The sequence below is a fragment of the Oenanthe melanoleuca genome, chromosome 5 (genome assembly GCF_029582105.1).
Source record: "Oenanthe melanoleuca isolate GR-GAL-2019-014 chromosome 5, OMel1.0, whole genome shotgun sequence".
Lineage (NCBI taxonomy): Eukaryota > Metazoa > Chordata > Aves > Passeriformes > Muscicapidae > Oenanthe > Oenanthe melanoleuca.
In genome coordinates this window covers 14,208,269-14,234,040 of record NC_079339.1, presented here as the reverse complement: position 1 = coordinate 14,234,040, position 25,772 = coordinate 14,208,269, and the positions used below count along the sequence as shown (strand labels likewise).

Here is a 25,772-nt window from a genome sequence, read left to right as displayed (position 1 = left end):
GGGTGGGGCCCGCACCACGTGACAGGGGAGCGGCACCGACGCGGCGCGTCCCCGGCGGTCACGTGGCGCCGGCGCCCCTCCCGCCCCCCGCCCCGGTCACGTGGCGGCCTCTCCTCCGTCGCCATGACGGCGGCGGGCGGAGGGGGCAGTTACGCGGCAGTAAAACGGTACCGCCACCGCCCCCCCGCCCCCATCCCCGCCGCGCCCGGCCCGGCCCGGCCCGTCCCGCGCTGTCACCCGTTCGCGCGGGCCCCGCTCGTCCCCCGCCATCGGCCCCGGCGGCCCGTCCTGCTGCGCTCCCGGGTCGGCGGCGCCGCCTCGCTGCGGGGGAGGGGCCTCCCCTCGGCCCCGGCCGCGCGCCGGGAGGGAGGGGGCGCCGCGCGCGTCACGGCGTCACGTGGCCGGCGGGCGGGTGCGCGCGCGCGTGACGCCGCTTCCTCCCGCTCCCCCGCCTCCTCCTGCTGCTCCTCCCGCGCGGGCGGCGCGTGATGCGGCGCGGAGCGCCCGCCCTCCCGCGGGTCACGTGACCGCGCTGTTTGGAGGCGGCGGCGTGAGCGGCGCCGGGCGGGCGAGGAGCGGAGCGGAGCGCAGCGAGGGAGCGGCGGCCCCGGGGAGCGGCAGCCGGCCGTGCTTCCCGCCCCCGCGGCTTCCCCGGGCCGGCAGCGGGGCCCGCCTCTCGTCCCCTGCCCGCGGTTTCTGAGGGCTCCGGGGGGTTCGTCTGCCCTTCGCGATCCTCTGCCTTACTCCGGGCGCGGGAAGCCGAGTCCCGCCGTGCCGCGGGTCAGCTCAGGGCCGCACAGGCGGGATGGGGCGGAGGGGCCAGAAGGAGTCATTAAGGTTTTTAAGACGCTTTGAGAATTTTGAAGAAATAACTTTTAGTTTCGTTGGCTAAGTGTGCCTCTTCCCTTTTCCTGGCGCCTGGTGAGAGTGAGCGCTCGCTTTTCTTTTGAGGAAATGTAAATTTCCCCCATGACAGCTTTTCTGGGAGAGAGTTCCTTAATTATGGGATCGCATACTAAGTGTTGCTTAGAAATTCCGGGACTTGACTGCGCAGTGTAACAGGTTTGGGGTTTTGTTAAGCAATGTACAGGTTTAAACTTTAAACTCAACAAGAAGTTATTTTAAAGTATGTGCTGCTTAGGAAGAATATGAGGTTGCGATTTCAGTGGTTATTTAATTCTTGGTTTTCACTCTGTGTTATCTCTTGAATGTGGGAAAAGACATACTGTGGAGAGGACAGCTTATAATTGTATCAAAATGCCCAAATGCAGCTAATTCTAAATTTGGTATAACATGAGCACAATACTCATTAAATTTAGTTTTGGGGGAGAATATGATGTAGTTATAAAATGCCAATGCTAAATGTTTTCCTTGAGAAAATTAGTTTCAAATGGAGGGTGCATGCTGTGGGGAAAAGTTTTTTCCATAAAATCTGTTTTCTCTAGGTATATGTTAACTTGTTTCACAGGTAGTTGTAAATATAATTATAGTTTAATTGTTTCTGGGTGAGTTATCTGGTAGGTTAAGTTTTCAGAAGTGAACTTGAACAAAAACTTCTCATAAATGAAGCAGTGGTCTTATTTTTCAACCCTTGGGCCTCTTTTTGACAGACTAGAACCTGATGGGTTTTGAGTAGGAAAACACTTGGTGTTTCTTTAAGCTCTGATGCTAAAAAGTGAACTAATCAAGAACTTGATTTTTGGCAGGTACAGCTAAAAGCTGAAGCTGTAATGCACCCATGAGTGAACAGCACTAGTCGTGTGCATCCATGGCCTCTGTGCCAGTAATTCCAGACTCTTACAACCATGTCTTGGCAGAGTTGGAGTGTTTGGATCCATTGCTTTCTGCACTCAGGCTGGACTCCAGTCGTCTTAAGGTGAGTTTGTGGTGTATGGCTTTTCTAAAATTATTTTATAATTCAAGTAATGACCCCATTTGGCTAATTATTTGATTAAGCCATAGGATTAATCTAATTCTTTTTGGCGTGTGTGCATGCTATATTAGTGGGGGGAGTACTTTGGGAAGAAAGAGTAAAAATAATGGGCCCTGTTACTCTGTGTGTGTCTCTTTAATGTAGTTGTGGGTACTTAGCACAGCCTGACACAGTTTACACTGCTTGCTCCAATTGCAAAGTGCTGTTTAATAATCTTCACTGCCAGTGGTTCAAGAGTGGTACACACAGTTGGTAAACAGCAAAGCCTTTTAAAAAACCACCGTAATAATAATGCAAGAAGACGATGTTGTGATCAGATCTTACCAGGTTATGCATTATGAATTTTATTCCTTCAGTGCACTTGTATAGATGTGTCAAAGAGATGGCTGGCTCTAGGCAGTTCAGGAGGAGGGCTGAATCTCATCCAGAAGGATGGTTGGAAGCAAAGACTCTTTCTCACTCACAAGGTAAGGATAAAAATTTTAAATGAAAATTTTCAAAAATGGGGCTGGGAAAGAAACATTAGTTCGAGTTTATGTATTTTAAAAGTCAATAGGCATCTTCAGCTTACTGAGTTGTCTAAAGAAGATGAAGTGTTTGACTGCTATGTTTAAAATAGGATGTGGTTCTGGAGGTTGTCCCTAGAGTGTGTGGTATATTAGATTTCACAAGATGTGAAAAAAAATTACTTCAGTGTCAGACCTGTGTTTTTCAAATACTTACTTTTCAACCACAGCCACAAAGTCACAGAATATTTAAGGATTCGAATAAAAAATTGACTGTGAAACCAGAGCAACTCACAAGTAGATAACTCCCAGTGTTTGAATGTCCAAACTGATGTGCCTGGATACGTGAAGAAAAGATGGGCTGACTTGCTGTTGCTGGAAGAGATCATGAAGCAGGGATTGTTATCTGTACAACCAGGTGCTATTTCCTAGAAGTCACTTCCAGTATAGCATGAATGCAGCCAGTTTTTTTTAAAGCTGGGAGCACCTCAGTTAATTCTGTCACAACAACTTCCAGAGGTGTGAGAACAGAAGAGTAATTTCTGTGCTTTGCAAATCAGAGAAGGCACTGCGGTCCTTGGTGTTGTCAGGTTGTTGTCAGCTGTGTCTTGGAGTAAGCTCAGTGTTTGCAATCAAAGAAATAGTAAGAACCAACCACATCATAGCAGAGTGGTAGCATCTGTTGGCATGAATCTGGTTTATATCTTAAAGATGAAAGCTGCACAGTGGTAGAGGCAGTACAGATTCACCATGTGCCAGGGGGCCCTTCAAGAAAATTTTGGATGGGCAAGATCCACAAGTGGTGAGGAATGATGTTTTTGAAAAGTTTTGTGGTAGTCTGAGTAGGCTTTGCCAGATTACAAAGGCAACCAGTGTTCTAAAGTTGCAAAGATTCCATGGTCAGAGAGCATCCAGAACAACAACTAATTGGATGCAAAAGAGAGCTGAGAAAAAAGAAAAATATTTCTGATATCAGAGACTGTTTGACTTGCATAGAGAAAGACTAAATAAGTGGCTCCCCCCTTAACATGATCAACCCAGGGTGCTCTGAGAAATATCTGGCACATGGATTGATCCCTGGACTGGCTTTGCTGACTCAGGTCAATCAGAGAAACTGGAGGAGTGGCTCCATCAGATTAGTAACACATCACTCAAGCCTCTTCAGAAAGTCGATATACTTAGGACTTATACTATTCAGAGACTGGTATACCTGGTGGACCACACAGAGGTGAGATCTGAGTTCCTCAAATCCCTTGAATTATTAATCAGAACTTCAGTCAAGGAGTGACTTTTCCCTCCACCAAATGTGTGTGATGCCATCTTGTAGTTGAGTTGTGAGGATGGTGGGGTAGGTGTCATCGAACTGGCAGCGCTTATTCCAAGTACACAGCCCTGAAGACTGTGTAGATCAGCTCATTCTTCAGATGAGGCTCTGGTGATGTTTCTAAGAGGGCAACATCTGGAGCTGTTATTTGAGAAGTTATGGGTATGAGCTGGCAGTAAGGAGTCCATCCTGCCAATTTGGGAGCCTATTCCAATGATGGCAAGTTCTGTTGGTGGTGGTGAAGATGTATTGGAATGGGAGATTTCCTTTCCTAGCATCCACTTTCAAAAACCTTGTAATTGGTGGAAATCTGAGTTTTACAAGTGGAAACATCTGGTTGCCCAGGGCCATGGTACTGAGAATTTTGAGAATGATAACATCAGCAATGGATGGTTAACATGCTACAGAGGCATACCTCACAGGAAGTTGATAACCACGTTGCAATTGAGAGCTAATGTCTACCCCACAAGAGAGTTCCTGGCCAGGGGTAGGCATGAGGAGTGTGTTAGATCTTGCAGACATTGCAGCACTGATGATGAGACAACAGTCCTGTTTTAAGAACTGGGAGCTGTCCAATGACTCAAGAGGCCAGGATTAAAAGACATAATTCAATCTGTGAGCTGTGAAGCTAAGAGGGAGGATTGGACTGTGTTCCAGAAGCCACATATAAGGAACAACGCAAATGAATTGTATAAGCCTGATTTGATCTTCGTGAAGGGGGATAAGGCACTCGTGGTTGATGTGACAGATGCAAGCACAGTAACTCTTTGTTGAAGGATTCAAGATCTTACGAACGCAGCAGATACTGAGTTTGTGAGCTTTCCCATAGGAGTGCAGGGAAAGTGGTACTATAAAAACTGTGAGTTCCTACAGGTGCTAGATCTCTCTAAGACAAGGCTAGGGAAGATGTGCAGGCCTAGCATCCAGAGCTCTTCTGTTGATATTGTACAAATGTTTGCTAGCAAAGCTCCTTCTGTTGTACCTGTTAAGTGGAATATACCTGACCCGGCTGTCGACATCACTTGGGCAGTGGGCAGACATGTGGGAACAATGTTTCTTTTGCCTGTATTTGGGTCTGAATTTCCAATTTGGACTAGGTGGACGGGCCACCATTGTTTAGCCTGGAAAAGACAAAAAAAAACCAAAACCAGCTTTCATCTGCTCTTACTCCTGTGCTTACTTTCAGGAAGGTGCCATTTCCCGGGTAGCCTGTTGTTTGCATGATGAAGACTATGTTGCTGTTGCCACCAGGTGAGTGACATACTCACAAACCTGAGCACTAGATTAATAGTTTTAAGAAGCTTTGTTTCAGACTTCATCTGAGAACTCTGAGAAGAGTTATCTTACCAGGTTAACTGGTAGAGGCCACTACAGGATAATTCTCTGCACAGACAGTTTGCTTAACGTTTTTATTCTGGAATAGTTGTTCTAGATTAGGTATTATTTCTGTAACAGAACACCTATGGCAGAGCTCATGCATGTGAAATTATGATCATAAATGTTTTTCTGAGACCTTTCAGCATGAAAAGAAGCATTTTCATTTACATAGTAGAGTGATATTGATAGTTGATTCCACTTATATTTATTAAAATCTATTTAAATGTTTTTCTGCATCCTCACTGACAAGTGTAATAAATGTAAGTGCAGCCTTACAAAGCTGCTTATACATTGCAGTGCAAAGAGCAATACTTTCACTTCTTCAGAATTAAGTGTGACACTTCTTGAAACCATGCCACCTCAAACAGAACCAGCTCTGAGGCATGCTGCTTCGCTGGTGTTTCCTTTTTCTTTGGGAAAATGCATCTTTATTGGCTGATAAAATATTAGAAGACTTATTTTCGACCTGTATTCTTTTTCACTTGTAGCCAAGGCCTTGTAGTAGTCTGGGAGCTGAATCAGGAGCGTCGTGGGAAGCCAGAAAGGATTTATGTTTCCTCTGAGCATAAGGGCAGAAAAGTCACAGCTCTATGCTGGGATACAGCTGCCCTTCGAGTTTTTGTGGGAGATCATGTGGGAAAAGTATCAGCCATCAAGATTAACACATCGAAACAAGGGAAGGTAAAATGTTGCATACTTTGATTGAACTCAATTCATGGGGGTTGGTGTGTGGAATATTTGTTTATTTTAGTGAAGTGGGCCAACGTAGGACTTGCCAGCTGATGAAGTTCTGGTAGCTTTAACTGTTGGGATGAAGAGCTGATCTCTTGAGACTACCATAGAAATCCTGACCCATGAACTACCCCATCCTTATTCTGTCTATTTTAGGTATTGAACTTGAAAATGCTTTCAAATGTTCAGAATTAAAAACTGGTCAATCTCCTGCTTCTTGGAACTTGCAAGTATCAAAGTTAAGGGTCTTGGTGTTTCTGAGCCTATTGGCTTAGATTCCAGCTACAAGTTCAGCTGTTTGTTTTAGTCCTCAATTCAGCTGTTGGTCAGAGATAGAGCAGTCCCAGACTGATTTTGCTTGGCTTTGTCTGGATGCTCTCATTCTTAAACATCTGGATTAGATAAAATAAATGGTAGATGATCATTGAGCCTACATCCTTTATATTCTGTGCAAAGGACATGCGTATTAGCAGTAGCAACCTGGTTTCTAGCTGTTAGGTGTTCTTTAGCTTTTACTGCTACTGGATCCTTTCTTTTTAGTTAGTAAAAAAGGAGCAGAACCTGGAAATAGTTGTGTTCCTCCAGGTGCTTTCTAGCCCTCACAGAAGATTTTGATGGAAAATTGACTTAAAAGTAGCAAGACCATTGTTACATTTAAAGAAAGAAGGGGGGAAAGGTCAGTTGTGAGAAGAGAGGGAGAAGAAATGGCAAAGCCCGTGCAATCTATGTCTGTTCATGCCTGTTAAAGGAATAGACTGTTTGATTCCTCAGATAATGCACTTTGTCATATTCCTAAGAAGGGAAAACAGTCTAAACTGGCAAAAACAGTGACTGTCTGACAGCAAATTTAAATGCAGTTCCCAGTAGTTTTCTTATTCATAAATCTGTCTGAGACTGTTCATCCACCCATGCAAATTGAGACACTGGTGTATATATAATAGTATGTGGATAATTTGTGGCAGGGTAACTGAGAAGGTGAGTTTGTGAACAACTTAATTCCTGTAGAAGATTTTTATATCAATTAATCCCTCTGGTCTGTTTCCATAAAGCTGTTAGCTCAACATACCTGTGGGGAGAATTTGAAAAAAAAGCACAATGCTTAGAATAGCAGGAATAAAACCCTCTCTTAATGTTACAGAAAAAAAAAAAACCTTTATAAAGAAGTATCAGGGTGCTACAGGGATATAACTTTTTTTTTTCTTAAATCTTAGATTTATAGTACTTTTGGGAAAATGAGGATTTAGACTTCTGTGCTGAGCATTGAAGCCTTGTTTTGTAAAGCCAGAAGAACTGCTCTGTGGTATGCTGTGTATTCATAGCATACAGGAGTCTTCCTGAATTTTGCAATTTTAACGTAATGAAACAGTCTTTATTTTGAACTGAAGACCAGCATGTTTTCTTTTTTTTTTCTTCTTTAACTGTAGGCTGCTGCTACTTTTGTGATGTTTCCTGTCCAGATTATAACCACTGTAGATTCTCGGGTGGTTCAGCTTGATTATTTGGATGGAAGACTGCTCATATCTTCACTTACCCGCACTTATTTATGTGACACTGAGAGGCAAGTTCTATTTTATTTCTGAAATACTGGACTTCAGAGCCACACACAGTTTCTGAAATGAATCAATGTTTCTTCACCTAGCCCATGCTCCCTCAGTCTGTTTCTAAAGATGTTGGGAGGAGGAGTGTCAAAAGTTTTACTAAAATCAAGATAAATGACATCCGCTGTTCTCCCCTCAATTACCCAGCCAGTCACTCTGTTGTAGAGGACTGCTAACATGATTTCCCTTCCATAAATTCATGCTGACTATTCATAATCACTGTCTTATTTTTCATGTGATTGGAAATCATTTCTGGGAATGTTCATACCTTCCCATAACTAGGTTGAGCAACTGGTTCTGCTGAAATAAAACCCTTTGATCTGAGCATTCATTTCATCTAATGAATATTTCTGCACCCTGTCTTGTATAAATTTTGGGCAGGCTTTGTAATATTCATTACGGGCTTTTTTTCTTGAGCACCAAAACCAATTCAGCAGCTGGGATTAAGTATTTTTTGTTACTCAAAAAAACCATAAAATTAATTAGGGCTTTTATTAATGCTGCCTTACTTAACAAGTGTATTTTTTCCCCTGTAGAGAGAAGTTCTGGAAGATTGGTAATAAAGAGAGAGATGGAGAATTTGGAGCATGTTTCTTCCCTGTTGGAAAAAACAGTGGGAATCAGCATCCATTAATTTACTGCGCTCGACCTGGCTCGAGGATGTGGGAAGTGAACTTTGATGGGGAAGTGCAAAGCACACATCAGTTCAAGCAGCTGCTCTCATCACCACCTCTTCCTGTTGTTACTCTCAGGTAGAAACATGAATGTTCTAAGTAATAAACTAGTTTGGGACATCCTTAAGGCTGAAAAGACTAAACAAACTCCTGCTTCAGTCAAATGTTAATTCTAGTTGTCATCTTAATACAGTCTCCTCTAAGAGGTGTAGGCAGTAATTATCAAAAATGCCAAAACTTTGATTCTGCAGCTATGTCTGTGTGAGCACAATGAATGCTGCTGTCATGAGACTATGTTTATTTAAGCCAGCCATGTATTTGCAATATTAAGAATTTTAGAAAGTAACATTATTATTGTTATGTTTGTACTTGATAATAATTTTATTTTGCAGGCAGGATCCTCATTATACTGGTTCCAGCTGCTCTCCACAATCTTTATCTTTCCCCAAGCTGCTGTATTTGACGTGAGTATTTGACAGCATAGCTTCCTGTTGATAAAATAGGCTTAAGAATTTTTATATTCTCCTAATTTATATTACCAACTTCAAGTTTTTGTGTAAGAATAATTTCCCAAGTATTGTGCTAAACCTGCCTCACGTGTTGCTTGCTGTATTTAAGTCAGTGCCATCCCTGCATGTTTTACATTTTTTTTTAATTTTTATATCTTTTACCACAATTGACTGTTGCTCCATTAACATTTGCTTTGATTACAGTGAGCACTGTGTGGTGACCTGGACAGAAAAAGGCATTTATATTTTTCTTCCCCAAAGTGTTCAAGTCTTACTGTGGAGTGAAGTTAAAGGTAAACTAAAGTTTCTTAAACTTTAAACTTTGCTTTGTCACATTTTCTGTTACACTGGTCATTCCTGAAGTCCTTCCCTAACATGGAAGCTTTTCAAGCTCAATTTCTGCAACTGGATTGCAGAATATTCATAAAAAACTTGTCATCTCTCCAGTATATCCTTGAATCTTAACCAAAACCTTGCCTCCTCCAGCCAACCCCTCCTTCCATAGATCTGAAAACATGCTTCTTGAGAAAGAAAACATGCTGTAGAGTGACTCATAAAACAGTAGTTAAAATACAGGTGATTAACCTGCAGTGTCCTTTACTCAGGCTCATTGTTAGGTGTCCTGTGAATGATAATGTGGCTGCTGAAAGTTTAAAACCTGGGTTTTTTTTCTAAAACCTGTCTAAATTGCATACAGGGAATGTATTTATTTGGCAGATGGGTGAACCCTCATAAACAGTTGTGTGTATGGTTATAGGCAGAGTCCTACAATCATTGTCAGTCAGTCTTTCCCCTTCTCCCCATTTTGGTGTTAAAGTTTGCAACCTTTATTTGCATACAGCATAAGTACTGCATTTGAAAGCTTCTGGAAGGCCAAAGTTGTTTTTCTACTAGTGAATATTTTCCTTCTGTTTCAAAGCTAACAATTACATATTTGTCATCTTTTTCAGGCTTTAATTTTTCATCTCAGAGCAGAAGGAAACATTTTGGTAATTTAGTGCATTTTTGGAATGTTTTTCAGAAATGTGACTCTGGAAAGTTTTGACACAGTTTTATAGTGTTTAGGTGCTAGGTCAGCACTCCTCAGTGCTTGCTTTCCCCATGCCCCTCGTGCTTTGCACTCGTTTGCAGTCAGGTGGGAATATGCTTTCACCTTCTTCCAGGGACAGAAAGGAATGTTGATTAATGGCTTTAGTCATTCAGGTGTTGCTCTGTGTGTGGTTTTGCAGATATTCAGGATATTGCAGTTCACAAGAGTGAGTTGTTCTGTCTGCATACAAGTGGGAAAGTTGTGCACCTCTCCCTTCTGCTGGTGGATCGCTGCATAGAGCGTCTGATGAGAAGAGGATTCTGGACCCTTGCTGCCAGGGTCTCTTGTCTCTTCCAAAACTCAATTGTTTCTTGCAGAGTAAGTAAATTTCTCTTTGTAAATGTGTAGTACAACTTCACTGTCTATCTTGTCCCTCCTTCCATTAAGTTTCATAGTTACTGAGATTAATTTTGTTGGAGTTTATAAAGTCATCTAAACATTATACTTTAAGGATGAAAATCATCCTGCATATATGATATCTTTTGTTTTCACATGTGTATTAGAAATAATTCTGTTTCATGGGTGCTTTTAGGCAAGAAAAAATTTGCCTCTAGACAAGCTGGAACATTTGAAGTCACAGCTGGATGCTTCAACCCAGCAAGATCTCATTGTGCAACTGGAAGAACTGATTTCAAAGTTGGAACCTCTAGATTCTGCATGCAGCAGTAGAAGGAGCAGTATTTCATCTCATGTATGTGTACTGGTAGTGTCAAAAGTGTTATCTACAGGTTTTATCTTTATAGCTTAAAGTCACCTCGTTGCTCAGTTGGATGATGAGGCTTTCATTTCTACCCTGTCTACTACAGCTCATAATGCTTCATTCTAAAACTAGATGGGGTGAAGAGGTATGAAACACCACTGTGCATTCTGTAAGCTCTTAGACCTCTGCCTCTTTCCTATATTTTTTCAGGGCTAATGGCTGAGATGTGGACAAAGATTGATACAAAAATGGCTTTTTCCACAGCTCTGTTTAATGTTTTAATGTGCTTTGGTAAAGGTAGTCTTGGTTATAACTCTAATGTGATGAAAATGAATGTCTGAGTGCTCAGAACTATCTTAGACCTATTTAAAAAATTGTCTAAGTATTTAAAAAATACTTCTAAAGAGCTTAACAAGAGAGCTCTAAAAAAATCAAAGCATATTTCTAATAAAAAAAATACAACTGCTTTTCAAGAAAGGAAACAAATTTAATGGTTAATACAGCATCAGCTCCTATTTTCACTTTGTCAGTGTTTCAAAGCAAAGTTTAAAAAGCCAAGTAATGTAAATAACACCTTGAGGTGGTAGACAAGTTTTTCTTCATTTGCCACTGTGAAAGTAAACCATATAGACTTACCATAAGCAAAAAAAGTGTGTTGGTCCTGAAACTAGTTTTGCAGGGTCTGTAGTTGTGCTAGCTGGATATGGCTGACCATCAGAAGGAATACAGATTCTTGGTATGCAGCTACAAAGGGGTGAAGTGAAGTCTTGGCTGCAGGACTAAAGGTGATGTGGGTTTTTGCCTTGCACTGAGTACACCAGTTGTTCCACAGGCTGCTTTCCTAAAAGCAATTGCATCATACACATCTTTTAAAAGTCACTGAACTGCACAATTGCTGGCATCTGTTCTTTTCCATTCTGGATATTATAAAATTACTCTGTTAAATAGGAGTTCTCCAGGCAGTGTATTAGGAAGTGCTCTGAGGTTATTTGTGTTGGTATGGTTGGTTGAGTTCATTGCAGAAAGCTGAACAAGGAAGTACAACTCACAGGATGTCTAACTCCCTTGTCTGACAGGAAAGCTTCAGTGTCTTGGACTCTGGAATCTACCGCGTTATCAGTCGAAGGGGCAGTCAGTCAGATGAAGACTCATGTTCCCTCCACAGTCAAACATTCTCAGAAGATGAGAGACTTAAAGAATTTCCTGTACACCATGAAGATGAGCAATTAGAACTTGGTAATGTTTATTAATGAAAACATGTTTGTCGAATGTTTTCATTTGTTCTACAAGAATTTAACTGGGTTGGCTCTGTGCTCTTACTTTCCACCATCAAGTTATTCATTATTAATACATGTAATTTGATCAGTTGAAACAGTCACCTTACCTTCTAGTCAATATCCTTCCTGAAACATTGGGTTGAAAAGCTGGCTCCACAGAAATACAGGCTTAAAAGCAAACAAAACCCAGTGAAACAAAACAAAAGGTCTGGAGGGTTTTACCAAGCATGGGCTTCATTGCAAATTCCCCCTCTCCATATGTAATGAACATTAATGCTAAAATCCCTTCAGCTGTCTATGCCAGTGTCAGTTGAGTTTCAAACAAGATTTGTTTGCTGTCAGTATCTTTTTGTAATGTTTGTTCCAGAAAATAATTTCTGAATCTGGGTTCTGGTTTATATTTCTTCAGGGAAAGTAGAAGGGTTCTGATAAGTGTTCTTAACTTTCTTGCAGGGTTTCCTTTGTACAGGAGCTTGTCTCTTTCGTGTGTAAACATTAGTGTAGAGGTGCTAGAATTGTTAATAACTAGCATTTAGCCCGTGCAGGGGGCTTTTTTTATTTCCTGACAAGTGTCTGTCACTGGGCTTAAGCTAGAGTGAGGCTGTAATGGGTCTTGTTTGCTGCTCTGGTTGGGTTTGGGAAGGGATGCAGAAACCTGGGATGATGAGAAGCTGTCTTAGTTCTAAGTATGGTAGAGAGGCTTTCCTATAAGAAGGCTAATTTTTAGCTTTTGCAAGGAGTAGATGCCAATTGAGGATGGAGGGAATTTGGATGCTTTGGAGAAAACTACACTGGGGAGGGTGAGTGCAGAAATTGGTATTTAGTCCCCTACTTGTCAGTAGTATTGTCCTGCTGACTAAGATACACTTAGGTAAGTGTGCCTCTTGACCTACATCACCATAAAAACAGGTGAGGAAACTCTGAAGTGCATAATTTCCAACATTAAAAGTCAAAATTCAGGTGACTTAATTTTGGAATGTCAGAAGATAAAGGTTCTAATGTGCTCCACAAGAGCTGACAAATTTGCTGCCTATTTCCAAGTAGAGAAGTTCTAGATGCTTCTTGAAGCACGAGTACTCAATTTGGTATTTGGAAGAAATGGACTTAGTGTTTCCCTGCTCACAATGACATAAGATGTAATGAGTTTTTAGGTTTCTAGTCTGTGTAATGAACAAAGGCAGCCTTATTTACAGCCAATTGTAAAGTCAGTTGTGACCTTTACTGTCAAGAGGGATTCTGATGGTAGATTTTCTGTAACAGTGAAGCATCTTTTCCTCTCAACACTGTGGTTACTGCTGACTTTTGCAAAATGCAGTGTCATCCTGACTTAAACTGGTCCCTTTTTTGTTGTTGACATCACTTAAAGATACAGTGTGTGTTTGTACCAGGAAATTATTAAGCAAAACACTTTGTCAATACTCTTGGGGATATAGGAGAGTAAAGGATGTATTTCATGTGATTCTTATCAAAAGTCAGGGAGCTGTGGGCTCACTTAGATTTTTAAGTCCTTTCAAATAAGAAGGTGATTTATACCCTAATCAAGGCTTGTGTATCTCTGCTCCCATGTGATTTAGATGTTGGAAATCATGGTCACAACCGACTTTACAGTCGGTTGTGAATTGATGTATGCCACAATACTTAATTTTCCTAGCTGTATAAATAACTCAGTGGATTAAATCAAGATTTTTGTCCTTTAAATGGACTAAGTCTAATTTTAGAAGATCTTTTCATACTGTTGTTGATCATCATTTGCCTTGCTATAAAGCCAAAAACTATTAAGAAAGCAGACTTACTAGGTTCAAAGTCAGTAGTAAAATGGCCCTTGAAACCTGGCTCCATGCATTCTTGAGTATTAAAAAGGAAAGTATGGTGGGTAGGTTATCCATTAATGTACTAGAGACTTGCTGTTCATTTCACTGTTCCATTTTTTTTTTGCCAGGCCACTGTTTCATGACTTTTTATTTCAATTCCATTTGTCAGAGAACGTCTCTCATGCATCTGTGGTGGGTGACGCTGACCGGAATGAGACATTTCTCCCATTCAGTATTCCTTTGTCATTCCGTTCCCCATCTCCTCTCGTCTCTCTCCAAGCTGTCAAAGAAAGGTAAAACATGCAGCAGGTTCACTCATCCATTACATCTTGCCCTCTTCTGTCCCCTGGATTTGTAGCATTGTGTGGTTTAGTTCATACTCTGTTCTGCAAACTTGTAACACCTGAACTGGGACACCAGAGATGCAGTCAGCTTTGCCAGACAGTTTAAATCTTCGTCTTGGCTCTTGTGAAGATACAAAGAGCTGCTGGTAACTTCACTGGAGCCAAGACTTCAACCTTAGTTTTAAACAGTTAATAATTGTTAAATGTCTAGGAATGTTTACTGTTACCCTGTAAACTCTGGTTGTGTTTATATTCAAAGGAAAACTGAATATTGTTTTTGGATTTTGCCTTTCTGGTTCTTAGGGGCAAGGCTTCTTATGTTGCTTGAGGGCAAACACTGACATATTCAAAGCTGGTAGATATTGCTAAAACACACTCGCAAGTGGTCTGTCCTATCCCCACAGGAACCTTTCAGTGATCTAATTGATTTCTCAAACACTTATGGAATTTTATGTGTAAATCACATTAATATTTTAAAACTTTTTTTAAATGAGGGATGAGGCAGTGGGTGTACAAATACAGTGTTAAATACATAACTTAAATACATAACTTAAAATTTTTGTTAAAGTGCTGTATGTTAATCACTCAGCTAAAATGTCTCTGGCCCAGCAATGGTCTGAAAAATTGCACAGGTCACTTCAGTATGTAAATTGTGTCCTGCAATAAAGAATTGTAGTTGCTATCAGCAGTGTGAGGATCTCAGAATAAGCATCAGAAGTACAGGCAATGTTTTAAGTTCTTTCTAAACCGTAAGCAGCCTTGGGGATTTTACTAGTAATAAGTGTTTCTGCTAATAATGAAAGCTACATTTTTGAGTATTCACTGCATACTATTTATCATTAAATTAAATACTATCATATTAACAGTTAATTTTTAAAAGTTTAGCTTTAATCCTTCTATACATCCAAGTCCAATTTGCTAAATTTGAATCCTTTTTGCCCTCTGCAGCAAGTTTAACTTTTGCTTTACTTAGTTAAAGATACTGCTTTGGGGTTTTTGGGATTTTTTTGTTTGTTTGTTTTTTTGTTTTAGAACAAAAAGCAGGAAGTTTATTTTTCTGTTCAAATCTTGACGTAGTTCTCTTTGTGGCAGTGGTAGAAATAATTGAGTTCTGGTATGTTCGTTGAGCTTTCTCTTCAATAAAATATCTGAAGGAATAGGGACTGCTGAGTGAAAAGGATGTTGTTGGTGAGCTTTGTAATCTGAAGAATTAATTTGAAGCATTGTAAAGTGGTTTCTTACCACCAAGAGTGACATAATTCCCTGGAGATGCTTTATGTTTAAAAGCTTTAAAATGCAGTGTAGCCAATCTGCATTTCTTTGCATACAAATTGCAAATACATGTCAAAATCTGTATCTTATGTTGGTATATGATCCTGCTTCTCCAGCAGGAGTGTTAAATACTTCAGGTTTCTATTTTGTGATGAAAACGTGATCATGACTGGAGTATGAATTTTGAGCAGGTTTTTAGTAAGTTTTGTTCCTGTTGGTCATCACTGCTCTCATCCTTTTCCCAAAAGTTCTTCAGATTATAAAGTCTCTGAAATGATGGTTTGAATGAAAAGAGTGCTTGGTTTGCTTGTTTGCTTCTGAACTTCTGATTTTAAACATTTGAACTTGTGATTCTTAGTGTTTCCAGCTTTGTACGCAAAACCACAGAAAAGATTGGCACACTTCACATAAGTCCTGAATCTAGAGGGAAGCATGAAGCAAAGGATGATGAGCAGCTGCCAGAACTAACTCTTAATCCAGTAGTATCTCTCCAGGAAGAAAAAGAGTGAGTGTAAAATCACATTTTCTTAGCAGTTGTATTTGCTAGGTGTCCTGAGGATAGCAACCTAAGGGAAAAAACTCTTTCAAGCAGGATGAGGAACATGGCATTAGGTTTTTCCAGATGCCTTCATTCTTATGTTGTGTTTGAGTGGTTCTCCCAACTCCTTTCTTAGAGCTGATGAGGCAGTGAACACAGGGCTAAGTAATTTCATACTCCAGTGCTAATTTTTCATTTTGGACTTACTTTCATGCAGTGGCATGGTACTGTTTTTTGTTCAGTACTTGCAGAAATCTACTGTAGCTGGAGTAGAAGCAATTATAGAAAGCCCCAAAAAGTAGTATTATCTGTTGCTCTTCATGCCCAATTTATCCCTAATTTCTTTTGAGCTGTTCCATCTTACAAGTGAAAGCTTTATATTTAATAAAGGAATTAGTGTTGAGTGTTCCTGTTTTTCAGGAAATCCTCACGTAAATTATAAAAATTAGTACTTTAGAAAAGGCTGAAATGGATGTTATTTTCTAGGTCAGAACCCCAGAACTGCCAGCTTCCTGAAGAGGACCCTCTTAGAGACCTCAAGGCTGCAACAGCAGAAACTATGTAAGCAGAGAAACTTTTTACTGTATGGATATGTTAGGCTTTGGCAGAAAAAAATGATTGGATGTTTTAAATTTTTCTTTTCATTCATTTTACATGCATGTAAGAGTGGTGCTTTAAATGTGTATTAACATAACCTGAAAGGATCTTGGTTGGTGAATTATTTGATTCCTCTTTTTAAACCGAGCAAAACTCACTAAAAGCTCTTCTAGTGTTATCCCTTTGTCTTAAGTACAGGCATAGTTTAAAAAAAAAATCAAAATCATAAATAAAAATTAATTTGGAAAGAAATCCTAGGGAGCTCAAAATGTGCTGAGATCAGATGCAGACAGTGTGAAGTAGCCTAAATTCTGTTTGATGCAGTCAAAATCACAAAAAACCCAACACTGATTCCAAGTCAAGTGTAGGAGTATAGTTATTTAGTTATATATAGTTATATTTGAAACTTCATCTTATAATAGATAAACTTAGGAAACTTCTTTTTTATGTTGCAGAGCCAAGCTCCAGGATCCTCTGGTTTTGTTAGAGCCTCAGTGTATGAGAAAGGTCTTACAGGAATGGCTTGTCTATCTAGAAGAAAAATTCAGCCAGGAGCATTCTGCTTTGTCTGTTAAGAAAAGCAAGCTTGTGTGTGCTGAAGAACAGAGGGCAATCCTGGAGGAAAACCTGCTAATGGCTCCAGCTGACAGAGACCCAGTGGACAAGGAACAGAGTGGTATTTTGGAAGACTGCATGGAAAAGGAAAATACTGATAAAACCTATGTGAGCAAAACCACATGTGAAAACAGTACAGATGTGACAGGGTCTCTGCGCTGTGGCTTTCAGGTGTCCCCTCCATGTGCCATCGAACCCAATGTTCTGAAAGATCTGGTGGAGTTGAGCACTCTGTGCTTTGAGCTGCTTGTCTTTTCCTGTGGGAACAGTAAGCCTGAAGAGAGTTCTGACAGAAGTCTGCCAGCATCTTCAGGGACCTTGGCTTGTAGATTTATGCAAAGCTACTTCTTTCTTTTGGATTTAAAGAGAGTAAAGCAGTGTATTACAACCATGTGTGCCACCAGCCCTCATGTATGGGAAACATACATGGCAGGATTGAAAGGTAAATAATGAATGTTGTATTGCTGCTTAAACTGAAAATAACACTGTCTGGGAGAAAAAAAAAGAAAAAGCCTTGAGGACACTCACAGTGTTGTGTCTGCAGATTTTCCTTCTGCAGTGTAGTGTGGTGGGGGGGAGATGCTTGGTGTGTGGGAGTTTCTGGTCTGGTTTTGTGTTGTTTGGTGGATTGCTTTTCCTCCAAATACTAGGTAGAATTTAGATCAGCTGGTTAGAACATGGTGCTAATAATTGTGGGTTCAAGCTCTGTATGGACCATTCACTTAAGAGTTGGACTTGATAATCATTGTGAGTCCCTTTCAACTCAGAATAACCTGTGATTTCTTAAAAAAAAGAATTGCTGGCTCCTTGGAGAGAGATTGCTCTCTTCCCACTTTGCAATTTGAACCTGTTAGTTTGCATGGACCTTATTGATTGAACACTGTAGTGATCCCAGCCTTGTTTGTTTACAAACATATGAGCTTCTAAGAGCAATAGCATTGTAATTAGAATCACAAGTCTGTAGAAACAAGGCAGAAGGAAGGGGCTACACGGGAGGAATGTGGTTAATACGAAGGAAGTAAAGGAATGTGGTTAATATGAAACAATACTGAATGGAGTTGATGATTCCATGCAGATGAATGGCTTGTGATCACACTTTCCTGTTCCACAGAAGTACTTTCTGATCTTTTTGATGCCTCTTTAGTTTTATTGAACCAAATCTTCATGATGATATTAGAAAACAGATCTTTTCTGTTCTCTGCACTCAGCTTCTGCCTTATGTATTTCTTTTAAGAGTGAATTAAAGCCTTAGTCTTGATTCTGCTCCAGCAGAGAGTAGATAAACAACAAAATCTTGCTTTGAGGATTGGTGTTTGGTGCATGTATTTCTGGCAATCTCTTCACTGTTTGGATTCTGAGAGCCCTAGAAGTGAAAGTAGTGTATGTGTTCCCAGTTTGTCTTCAGTTGGACTGCACTTGTGCCTGGAGATTAATACCTGCATTTGATCAGGATTGAGATGGGTTGAACTTCCCGTGAAAGCAGTGATAGCTGTTGTTCAGCAGAAGGATGAAAGGAGGGGCGGGACATGTTAAGGAAAAAAATTGCCCAAATCTTGTAACCTGTGAACTGATTTATTTCAGAACTAACTTGTCACAGTCCAGTAGCTTTAGCAATGGAAAATGAGAATGAAATGTTGAAAATACTGAAGCTGCTGCATGACCTGGGGCCATGGGATGACAGCCCACTGTTGCTGGCACATGCTCAAAGGTTTGTAAGCAAATCTTTTTCATAACTTCCTGGCGGGAATTGCTTCACTTAGCCTGTGATGAAGATTTCTGGAATCTTTTAGAGAGATCACCTTGCAGTACTATCTTGAACTTGCAGGAGATCTTGAAAAAAAAATTTTGCTGTTTGGTACTGAAAATAGTTTTTATCCTCGCTCTTTCTCCAGGCTTTATGAAAAATTCGGGGAAACAGCTCTTCGGCCCTTGATCAAGTTCCACCCATCTATTTTGCCTTCTGATATTAAACAGCTTTGCAGGAATGATCCAGCTCACTTCTTAGCATATTTGGATAGTCTGGTGAAATCAAAACCTGAGGATAAAAGGTGAGGGGAATATAGAATCCTTTTTATCTGTCTGCTCTCTTTGTCATGTAGCTGTGTGCAGGGTTTTTTTGTTTTGGCTTTTGGGGACGTTATTTTGTGTTTCTGTATCTGTCTGCTTGGTGTTCTTAAGCATTAAGTTCCAATTAATTCTGCCAGCTGTAGCTGGCCTTAGACTGGAGTTTTTGTTAGGTTAGTATCTAGTTTTAAGAGGGATTTCCTAAATAATACTTTTAATGGAATTGACTTTTTTTTTTGTTCCTATGTCTGCAGTTCAGTATACCAGGGTTAGATGGCATTTAAAAAATACCCCAAGCAAACCAAACCCCAAAAAAACAAACACAAAAAAAACCCCAAACCAAATCTTTGGGAACTCAACCTGCAAACTTAATTTTCTGTGGTTGCTTCAGTTTCTAGAAATATAAATCATTTTAGTCTTTTCCATGTTTCGTTTTACATCCATTTTTTTTGTTTATTTGTTTAATTTGTCCACACACAATCTCTGCTTCTCCATATCTGATGTATTTAAAACTGGTAGGATTTTTTTTTTTTAGTGTCTGCTTTGTTTTCCAGGCCATTTCTCCTTAGGTCTCTTCTGCAGCCAGAATCTGTACGGTTGGATTGGTTGTGCTTGGCAGTTTCTCATGATGCTCCACAAAGGACAAACACTGTGGATGAGGAAGGAAATCCCAGGTAAAGTGGGTTTCACCCAAGGTCCTGAGTGCAGCAGAAAGACTTAACAGGTCTGGTTTTGGGTTAGATTTTGTGTGGAAGTTGGGATACCTGACTCCTTGGAGCATTTTGCAGAGCTCAGCAGAAACAACCAAAGGATTGAAGAACTTTTATTTACAATGCCTTCCAGAGTGACTGCTTTACTGAGACTGTACATGGTGTTTAATTCATTTTTCCTCCTCTCTTTTCATAAATCTGCTATAATGTTCTGAAGAAAATCAATAATGCCTTAAAACTGAATTTCTCATCTTCTAGGCCACGATCACATTTGTTTACTTGGGGCTACAGCCAGCTCATTCTGCTCTTGATTAAACTGCCAGCTGATTTTGTTATGAAAGAGAAGATGGCTCACATCTGTAAATCACATGGGTAAGGAGCAAACTTGGTAATGCTTGATATCTGGTTAGTGGGTATTCTGACCCTGAGAAGATAGGTCATTTACATTTGTATCTCTTTCTTGTTTGGACAGGGTTTTTTTAAAAACCTTTCCTTTTCTGAGGGTCAATATTGAATGTTCAATTTAATGTGTCAGATGGGAGGTATTCCTCATGTCTCTGCTCTTTCTGGCATTCATTAAGTTTAGTTGCTTTTAGTCATACTTAAATGAGCACATGATTGTTCTTAACTTTGATTTGAACTGAGTATTTGATTCCTGTAAATCTTTACTCTCTTATTCAAGATTTTGGCCTGGATATCTTTTTCTCTGTCTGGAGCTGGATAGAAGAATGGAAGCCTTTACTAATATTGTTCATTTGGATGATTTGAGCCTATTGAGTGGAGAAGATGGTTAGTGATTCCTAAGCTGTGTAAACATACTTCTGTAATGTAGGAACTGCCCTTATAAACTGGTTTGCTCAAAGCTGAGTTGAACTTTTATTTTTTTGAAGTGTTTTTGCAGCCCTAAATGTGTGTGGAACAGTATATTTGAAAAACATAATGTATCTTCATGCTACGTTTTGTGATATCAGTTGTGCTAGAAAATGCTTAAAAGTTAAAGAATCTTGGTTTGTTTATCAGTTGGGAGTTAAAGCTAGCCCTGGTGTTGTAGACAGAGGAATAGGAAGCCTTCCTGCATAGCACAAAACTTTCCCACTACATGTACATACACCCAAAGTTAGGGTGAGCAAAGTGGTGTGTACCACAATGCAGAACTCAGGAGAAAATTCACTCCAGCCCTAAGACGAACAAAACTTTGTCTCTTTGCTTAATTCAAACCCTTGAATACTGAACTATTGTGAAGCTATGTGTGTTCACCACTAAATCTTTACATTGAGTCAGTACATTTCTGTGCACAATTTGCTTGTTGATAATGCTTGGTTTCCTGAAATCTTCAGAGTAAAACAGAATAACTAGTTTCCCTTTTGAGTACAGATATAGTTTAAATGGTAGTTGTAGAATAATCCTTGTTTTACAAATAATGTAAAAAGTTCATTTTACCTCTAGGTGCCATTCCAGAGACCATAGAAGAGTGGAAGTTTGTTCTGCATCTTGCACAGAATCACAGCACAGCTTTCCACCACCACAGCCCACAGAATGGGAATGCTGTCAGCAACGGGGGCCCGAGTTGCCCAGACTGCATCACTGTAGAAAATGTTGCTTTGTTGCTGGCCAAGGCCATTGGCCCAAATCGTGCCTTGCCTCTCTTACAGGAGTGTGGCTTGACACTAGAATTGTCTGAGAGATTTACTGGTGTCTGTGAGATACTGAGAATTGCTGAGAAAAGGCAGAGGTAAGAGATGTGTCAGCAGAAAATACACACTATTCTTTTTGGCTCTCCTCAGTGCTCAGAACTTCCTTTTTGGTTAACAAGAAGATAAAGTGCTTCACATTTTTATCTTTGGTTTTAGACTCATCTGAAAGCTTTCCTATTATTTAAGAACTGTGTGTTTTGCAATATAGGCATTTTAAAATTGAAAGTGAGGAAACAGGAAATCATACACTAAATGTGTATATGAAGGAGATTCTCTGAAACAGACCTGTCCTGCTGAGACCTGTACACAATCTGATGTCTCCTCTTCCTTCCAAAGGTGTGAATGGTGATGTCAGGCTGTTACTTCTGCAGTGCAATGATGTTTTTTACAAACTTCCCTTTAAAAAGCAAATCAAAACTCTCTTGTTCTTTCTGTTATTAACTTTTTTACTGTTTGACCTCTTTTTTTCCCCTTTGCTTTAATTGCAGAGCGCTGATTCAGTCCATGTTGGAAAGGTGTGACCGGTTTTTGTGGTCTCAGCAAGCATAGAAAACAACTTGGAAGAACTCTGGGAACATTTTATACTGTAATGACTGTATATTCAAGTGCCTCTTAAATTTCACAGGCCCTTAAAAATAACAAACTGCTGTCTAAAAGTTCAGTTAATACTAAGCCAGTCTCCATCTGGCAGATATCTGACCTGGAAGTGGTGACAGTTCTTCCTTATTCCTTTGAAGATGGCTTTTGAACTATGTAGAGCATAGACCATAATAAGCCAGTATTTATCTTGAAATGAAGCTCACAGATTGCCAAGATGAAAATTCCTAAATTTTTGTGAGTCCATAACTTAAGTGTTCAGGGATATGAGTCCCTAAGTATTAAATTATGATGTATGCAATTTTTTTGTTTCTTTGTTTGGAAACATGAGAAACCATTGAGAAGTGTCTAAGCCTACACTTGTTTAACTTTCTGTAAATGTAATTTACCTTTACTGTTGCTGTAGAAGTGCCTGTTATGGTACCCGTTGGTTTTTTCCTCTTCTTAAATTATATGGACAGGCATTGCCTATTTGAAATACATTAGTTAAGCCAAGTCTTAAAATGGGAGGAAAATATTTTAAAGTAGTGGATTTATGGTTAAAAATGCTGATTAATAGTCAAACTTGTTAAATGAACTTACTGTTAAACTACAAGCACAATATTTCTAAATTGCCCATACCTGTTTGTGTACTGTGACTATGGACATCAGTTGTGATACTCCAACAAAACTCAAGATAGTGGAATTTGAATCAGAGTCATTTAAGTTGCAAAAGACGGTGACGATCCAACCCTCCAGCCTAGCACTGCCAAATCCACCACTCAACCATGTCCCAAAGGGGCACATCTACGTGGCTTTTAAATGCCTCCAGGGGTGGTGACTCCATCACTTGCCTGGACTGCCTAGTCCAGTGCTGGACAATGCTTTAGGTGAAGAAATGTTTCCTGATATTCAATCAAAACATCTCCTGGAGCAACTTAAGGCCACTTCTTCTTGTCCTATCCCTTGTTACTTGGGAAAAAGAACCCTGCCCCCACCTGGCTACAGCCTGCTTTCAGGCAGTTGTAGAGAGCAATGAGGTCTCCCCTGAGCCTTCATTTCTCCAAGCCAAATACCCCCAGCTCCCTCAGCTGCTCCTCACAGGACTTGTGCCCCAGATTCCCCACCAGCTCCTCTTTCCCTTCTCTCGACTCACTCCAGCCCTTCCAGTCTTTCTTGCAGTGAGGGGCCCAGAACTGGACACAGTGTTTGCAGTGTGCCCTCACCAGTACAAGGGACAATCCCTGCCCTGCTTCTGCTGCCACACCATTGCTGACCCAGGCCAGGCTGCCCTTGGCCCCCAGGCACTGCTGGCTCATGCCCAGCTGCAGATCCCTCTGCAGAGCCCTCCTGCCCTCAGCAGGGCAGCACTGCCACCAGCCTGCTGTGCCTGCAGCTGCCTGAGGGTGCCCTCCATCCCTGCTCCAGAGAACTGATAGAGACTGAACAGGACTGGGCCCAGCACCCAGCCCTGGGGATATCACCTGGAGCTGGCCACCAGCTGGATTTAACTCCATTTCCCCCCACTCTCTGCTCCTGGCCATCCAGCCAGTTTTTTGCTTGGTGAGCAGTGTACATGTCCAAGCCATAAGCAGCCAATTTCTCCAGGAGAACATTGTGGGAAACAGCACCAAAAGGTTTTCTTGAAGTCCAGGTCAACTTTGGTAATTCCACAGTTAATTCTGACATTTTGGAAAGTGAGAGGACTTATTAAAATAATATTTTTAAACGCTGAAGGTTTACATAAGTATTTTTAGATGGTTTCTGTCAAGAAAGTCTTTTTACATATCTGGTTGATTATGAAGATTCACAAAAATACTTGGATTTTATCTCATTTACTGAAATGCTTTGTACTAGCACTTTCTGCATTTAATACATTTTTTGAACAAGTTTCTTTTCAAGCTTCTAGTTTTGACCCCTTCACTGCCTGACTCACATTTTAAGCAGAAGGCCATGGTGTCTGGTCAATATTCAATTGTCACAAATATTATTTAAATAAAAAGGTAATGCATTAATTGGAACTAAATTTAATTAAAATTGATAATTTTGTTGTAAGATAATGTGAAAATTCTGCTTTGTAAGGAATCTTTTTATGTAGTCTTGCAGCGCTTGTAATGCTGCAAAATAGTGCTTTCCCTCAAAAAAAGACTGAGTTTGGCCTTTTGAGAGATGCAGTCTGCAGACTATTTCATCTTGTCTGCAAGAAAAACTTGGGTGTGGAGGGCTGGTTTCTTCCCTAGAGAAGGGGAGTTCCAGGGAGACAAAGAGTGTCAGGGTTTCAGCCAAAGCATTGCTTGTGGAAAAGCCAATAAAGAAATATTTCTAAAAAAAGTAAGCTTTAAACTTCTGGGGTTTAGATTCTGCCATTGGAAACAGAAGGATCTGTGCTGTCAGGAATACCCCAGTGTGTGGTGTAGCTGAGTGCTCCCCTAGTTTTTCTCAGAGGAATTCCTGGATTTCTGGCTTACCTCCATATGGCTCCACTTTATTCACTTGTGTATTTTGTATTTTGTGCATACATCAGTCTCTTTCTTCTTGGGGATTTTGTACACTTGGTTAACTTTGACTAAGGATTGGGGCTTTCTTTGGTTTTTTTTTTTACAGTAAGTCATAATTCCAGTTGGAGCTTTTTTAAAAAATGTCACGTCAGAAGGATCAGACAGGTAACAATGTGTGTTTGGATTTTGTGTCTAAAGTGACCTTGTGTTTATCATTTCAACTAACTTGGCTGTCAATAAAGAGTGAGAGTTTACTCTGAAGAAGAGTTGGAAAATTAATGTTTCCTATTCTGGATGAGTTTGTTTTCATCTCATATGGGCAGGCTGAAGGGAGTGTGAAATGAGAGGGTCTTCTGTTCAGAAATTACTGAAACAGAAACTGCCTCAGTTGCACAGCTTTGTTTTTGTGGGTGGTGGGAGAGGCCCTTGAAAAGCAGAGGTGAATAAAGGAGGCTTAGCCTGGAGCAGCATTAAATAGAAACTGGTGGTGGTATTTTCTTCTAATGTATCATACGTTATTTCACTATTAGACACCTATGGGTAAATCAATTTTACTTCAGATAAATACCTGCATTTTCAATCTGCTTCTTGAAAGCAGACAAGTTTCCAGTCATTCTCCATGTCTGCAAGCCTGAGGTCACTGGTAGTACATATTCTATACTTGGCAAAACTCCTGAAATTTGAATTATTGCACACATATATTAAATAAGATACTGTTCTTTCCCAGATTAAGAAATAACACAAATATTGTTGTGCCCAAGCTGGGAATTCACCTCATCCCCTTTCTTAGTCTGATTTTCTTAGATTGCAAAATTGTGGAATGTTTGTGTAACACAGCTTGCATTCATAGATATTTACAGTTAAAGGGCAGCCAGCATGGGGTTGCTTTTTATCTTAACTGCATCAGAATGTACAAACCAGGAAACGGTCTCCAATGCCTGCTGTTTCCCAGTGTGCACGTGCTGCCATTGTTTATTGCCAGGCCAAGAAGAAATACTCTGTTCAGACCCTCCTCCACACTCAGGGGCAGCTTTTCCTCTTGCTGTTGCGAAAGCAGCAGTGTTGGCTGCAGCTCGTTTCTGTGGGCCAAGGGTTGTGACCTGGAGTCAGGACTAGAGGATACGGGAAAGCAGGGCTTGGGCTGTTCCCTGCTGGAGCCCCAAGCTGCAGCTTTATCTCAGGTCAGTGGGGAACTCCAGTATTGTTGTCACTGCTGCTGTCCTTGCTGGACACTAAGAGATGCACTCTGAGATCTAAAAATCCCTCCAACATCTGCCTTCTTGCAATGGTCCTCGTGTTTTGCAGAAATGTTGGTTTGGAGAGAAGGTGAAAC

The 25,772-nt window shown here is 40.5% G+C and overlaps 1 protein-coding gene across 5 annotated transcripts; it reads left to right on the top strand.

The window, feature by feature from the left end:
- The first annotated feature begins 94 nt into the window (after positions 1-94).
- Positions 95-22,309, top strand: HPS5 (HPS5 biogenesis of lysosomal organelles complex 2 subunit 2). Of its 5 annotated transcripts, none has more exons than XM_056492929.1 (23): positions 95-167; positions 1,707-1,876; positions 2,290-2,400; positions 4,950-5,014; positions 5,629-5,821; positions 7,297-7,430; positions 8,007-8,222; positions 8,537-8,608; positions 8,858-8,946; positions 9,883-10,061; positions 10,276-10,434; positions 11,520-11,679; positions 13,701-13,824; positions 15,506-15,652; positions 16,172-16,246; positions 16,738-17,339; positions 18,479-18,605; positions 18,790-18,945; positions 19,516-19,635; positions 19,930-20,043; positions 20,354-20,460; positions 21,118-21,403; positions 21,854-22,309. In XM_056492929.1, exons 2-23 carry the CDS (start codon positions 1,769-1,771, stop codon positions 21,912-21,914), a joined length of 3,405 nt encoding a protein of 1,134 aa, XP_056348904.1. In that variant the 5' UTR covers positions 95-167; positions 1,707-1,768; the 3' UTR covers positions 21,915-22,309. The 5 variants fall into 5 exon arrangements, with proteins under 5 accessions (XP_056348904.1, XP_056348907.1, XP_056348906.1 ...); XM_056492931.1 differs by lacking the exon at positions 95-167 and adding an exon at positions 515-780 and having other exon boundaries at positions 7,297-7,434; positions 8,011-8,222; XM_056492930.1 differs by lacking the exon at positions 95-167 and adding an exon at positions 589-692 and having other exon boundaries at positions 7,297-7,434; positions 8,011-8,222.
- The last annotated feature ends 3,463 nt before the right edge of the window (positions 22,310-25,772 follow it).